General features: G+C 46.4%; 1 protein-coding gene across 2 annotated transcripts in view; it reads left to right on the top strand.

Moving 5' to 3' along the window:
* The window catches only part of dbpb (D site albumin promoter binding protein b), an 11,553-nt gene continuing 7,092 nt past the window's right edge, over nt 1-4,461 (top strand). The window contains exons 1-3 of one of the 2 annotated variants that reach the window (XM_030783483.1): nt 1-87; nt 460-747; nt 3,297-3,758. In XM_030783483.1, the coding sequence (XP_030639343.1) occupies nt 555-747; nt 3,297-3,758 (655 nt within the window). In that variant the 5' untranslated portion in view covers nt 1-87; nt 460-554. Of the gene's footprint in view, nt 88-459; nt 748-3,296; nt 3,762-4,461 lie in introns of both variants that reach the window. The other variant, XM_030783482.1, reaches the window with a different exon arrangement.

The raw sequence follows: 4,461 nt of genomic DNA, 5'->3' as shown, positions 1-4,461 counted from the left end.
GAATACATTCACACTCTCTGGACTGTAATCTGTTCTTTTGAGAATGAAGCTTCATTTCGTCTGAGAGAACTTTGCTCATCAATAAAGGTAATTTTGCATATGGAAATACCTAAGAGCTGCCAATAGAATGATCAGCGTTCACTCCTGTCTCACACATCATGTTTCTGAGTTTGATCCGCATTTAGAATTGCACACATTTTATTATGTAAACAATTGACAGCGTCAGAGAAGGCAGCCGAATATATGCACAGCCTGTGTCTGTAATTTCCCTCTAGAACACGTTTAATGTGACGGATATGACAGAACAAAATTCTTCTCAACTTCATCAGTGTGCTTCCAGCTTCTTTGACTATTAATAGGTAGCCTATATGGGGTTTTTAACTGGATCCTCATTTACTTGCAGTAAACTGTCCATTTAAATCTGTCATGTGACTAAATGAGTGTTTGTCCATTGAGTAGGCGAAGTAGTGGTGAACCCTCTTGTCGCTCCTGCTCGCTCCGAAGAGAGAGAGAGAGAGAGAAGGGGGAGAGACGAACGCCGCGAGCGGACGGTGATGTCAAGGCCGCTTTCGCAGCTCCTTCCCCCGGACCTGCCCCCTGCCGGAGCGAGCCCGCAGTTCGGGAGTAGCGGCCAAGCAGGAGCGTCGCTGGGCGGCGGACATTTGAACTCTGTGGCCAATCTCAAGTCTCTGCTCCAACTGCCTATGAAAAGTGATCAGCGTTTCAAAGACAGCTGTGAAATGAAAGGTGAGCGGTGCACTTTGGCCAGGGTATTTCCGTTTTTTTCGTGTAACCCCCAGGTAGCAAAGTTTGACACTTTTATGACAGCCCTTCACACCGGTGCGAGTGCCGTTCGGTGTGTATTCAAGAGTGCTTTTGCGGACAAACTACTGTCGTCGTTATAACTGTTTTCATTACCATTTTATGAACCTCAGGGTCCACAGTATCCCTGCACAGTTTCTGTGGGCAGTTGGTTGATATTCCCACTGCGATTAGCATTTCTACAGACTGGAAGTTGAGATCAGACAGTGTGTGTTTCTATTGGTTGTCAGTTCGAATCAGTCGTCAGATTGTAGTGGCTGTCAGCGTGTTAGTCAGTGTGACTAGTCACGTGAGACCCTGAGAGATAAACAGCGGCGGACCGAGACAAACCCTGAGTTCACTGCCAGGTTCCTCTGAGGTCAGCTCCCATTGGTTAAGCCACGTTAACCCTGCCCAACCTAGCCTGCCTCTCTCTCTCTCTCTCTCTCTCTCTCTCTCGCTCTCTCATTCACACACACACAAAAACACGCAGTACATACAGCTCTTGCTATCCTCAGAGAAAATCAAGAGTATTGATTGTCTGAGTGTAAAATTCCTCAATACAGAGTGACTGAACAATCTGACAGTGACATCTGTATTGTTCTGAATACAGTTTGTCAAACACTCTCAGTGATTTAAAAAATACTGTTGTTGGTTTTTTTTTGTATAAATGCTCTCGTCATTATAATCACTCTTTGAGGAGTGAAAGGAATGTTTGGAGGGTGTGGGACGGAACAGTAAAGAGTGTTTATGTAATTTGCGATTAACTCTCCCAGAGTTAATTTTCCATCAGCCCATCTGCTGTGGATCCAGTGGAGAGAGAAAACACATACAGGGCAGTGACCAGTTTTTATTTGTTTATTCTTACTGGGAACCACACACTCACACGAGATTGAAAAAGGGAAGACTATGTAACACAGAGACAGGGGGCCTGTCATGTCCAGAACAGAGGGTTAGCCTCTATGAGCAGTTAGCATGTAACACAGAGGCAGGGGGCCTGTCTTGTCCAGAACAGAGGGTTAGCCTCTATGAGCAGTTAGCATGTATGAGGAATTAGCATATACGAGGAGTTAGCCTGTATGAGGCAATGTGTTCTCCCTCTGCCAGTCCGGAGGACAGCTGATTTTGGTTTTAGCTTAGCGCTAACACAGCTGGTTTGCCTGACCAGATTTACTCAGCCCTGGGGTTTAGTTTGTCCATGAGTTTTGTTGACAGAACGTGGAACAAAACTGTGAGGTTTCAGCTCACTGGCCCAGGGCAGGGGCAGGGTCATGCAGACATAGAGTTACATAAGAGCAGGTTACACCCCGTGATCTAGAACCAGACCTAAACCTCTATAACCACACCACCAGGTTCACCCTGACCTGAGGAGAGCTGTCTATGGCTTTTAGCTCTATGTTTGGGCTCTTGTAGATTCTCCTTTTAACAAGTGACAATGTTGTGAGTCTGTCTTAACGAGCTAGTTACAGCCCAAATACCAAAAGGACTTTGTTCTTGCCCCGTGTAGAGTATGAAATGGTAACGTTTAGAACAAGTCAAATTTAGAACAAGTAAAGTTTAGTAAGGGTAAAATTTAGTACGGGTAAAATTTAGTACAGGTAAAGTTAAGCACAGCTAAAGTTTATAACAGTTAAAGATTAGTACAGATAAAATTTAGAGCAAGTAAAGTTTAGTAAGGGTAAAATTTAGTACAGGTAGAGTTTAGCACAGATAAAGTTTAGAAGAGGTAAAGTTTTGGGACAGGTAAAGTTTAGTACAGGTAAAGTCTAGTACGGGGTAAAGTTTAGTACAGGTAAAGTCTAGTACGGGGGTAAAGTTTAGAACAGGTTACGTTTAATGCAGGTACAGCCTGAATGTAACTAAGTTGCGACATTATTTTTGGTGTGGGAGAAGATGTTCCTCTCTGTGTCAGTGTGTTCTCATAGTTATTATTAGTAGTAGTAGGAGTAGTAGTAGTAGTGGTAGTAATACTAGTATTATATGCTTATTATTAATATGTAAATTAAGGAGCTTTTCTTCTATAAACTGTAAGTGACCTTTGTGTAGCTCTGGTATGTATGTGTGTGTGTGTGAGTGTGTGTGTGTGAGTGTGAGTGTGTGCATTAGGATGGTCTCCGCTGGGTGTGTGTGTTTATGTGTGTGTGGGTGTGAGTGTGTAGACTGTGCAGTAACTCTGTCGCTGAGAGATTCCTAATGTGTGTGTGTGTGTGTGTGTGTGTGTGTTCACTGTACTTATTAGCAATCTCAGATAATCGCTCAGTCAGCCACTCAATCAGGGTAATATCACTGGAATCAGTCTCTCTTTCTCTGTCTCTTGTGCTCTCTCTCTCTCTCTTTTGCTCCCTCTCTCCCTCTTTCTATCTCTTCTATCTCTCTCTCAGATAAACAGAGGTTGGATGAGTAATGTTGCTCTCTCTCTCTCTCTCTCTTTTTATCAGATAAGGACAGGCTGAATGACTAATGTTGCTCTCTCTCTCTCTCTCTCTCTCTCTCAGATAAGGACAGGTTGGATCTGGATGAGGACTCTTTGAGTCGTTGTTCAATGCGCAGTGGCGGGAACGTCGCCCTCGGAGACGGCAGCAACGGGGGAGGGGGCTCGGGGGGGTTCTCCAATAACGCCTTCCTGGGCCCATTGCTATGGGAACGGACGTTGCCGTGCGACGGGGGGCTGTTCCAGCTCCAGTACATGGACCTGGAGGAGTTTCTAACGGAAAACGGAATGGGAAGCATGCATTCCAACACGAGCTGCCCCAGCGCTGGCCAGATCCCTTCCCAGAGTTCCCAGTCCGCGATGCCGAGCCAGAGTTCCCAGTGCCCCCCCACCTCCCCCGCGCCGTGCTCCTCCTCTTCCTCGTCATCTTCATCGTCGGTCTCCGCCTCCTCGTCGCCCACGCTGCTGGGCCTCGACATGCCGGCCACGCAAAGCATGATGGGAGGGGCGTCGGACTGCCTGCGCGGCGGTGAGTGCACGGGGGGAGTGGGGGGTGTTGGGGGGGGGGGAGTGGGGGGTGAATTCGATGGAGTTTAGTTTTGCAATATGTTGTTTTATCTGTGGAGTGAGACAGGGGCCGCTTCGATTTGATTGGTTGGCTGGTAAAAGGTAAAAAGAGTGTGATTGACAGGTTGCTGTGTGATTGAAATCTTTGATGCAACATTTTTGAAGGGGAGATGTTGTGTGCCCATTTCCGTGTGTGTGTGTGCATGTGTGTGCGAGCGTGCGAGCGTGTGTGTGTGTGTGTGTGTCTGTAGAGTTGTTATTGTGGGGAAAGAGGAATGCAGATCGGAGACAGGGAGATAAGGACATTTTGCCGTTTGAGTCAAAATCTTCAAAGGTTTCTTAAAGAGCAGACACCACAGAGATCCTCTGACATGAGAGCGATGTGAAAAGAACACCTCAGACACACACACACACACACACACAAACACACACACACACACACACACACAAACACACACGTCTCTGTCTTATAACCGAGGAAATGATCGATATGCGATACGAAAAGGTGGAGAACAAAAAAAAAACCGAAATGTTTTGAACACGCGTGAGCGTGGCAGGAGACAGAACGGTCGTCCTCAGGTTTGATTTTTGAACACGTTGCGAACACGTTCTGAACACGTTCTCCCCCAAGTTTAGGCCACATCTCATGAAATCTGGACTCC

Source organism: Chanos chanos, chromosome 9 (assembly GCF_902362185.1).
Source record: "Chanos chanos chromosome 9, fChaCha1.1, whole genome shotgun sequence".
Classification (NCBI taxonomy): Eukaryota; Metazoa; Chordata; class Actinopteri; order Gonorynchiformes; family Chanidae; genus Chanos; species Chanos chanos.
This window is presented reverse-complemented; position numbering and strand designations above follow the sequence as displayed.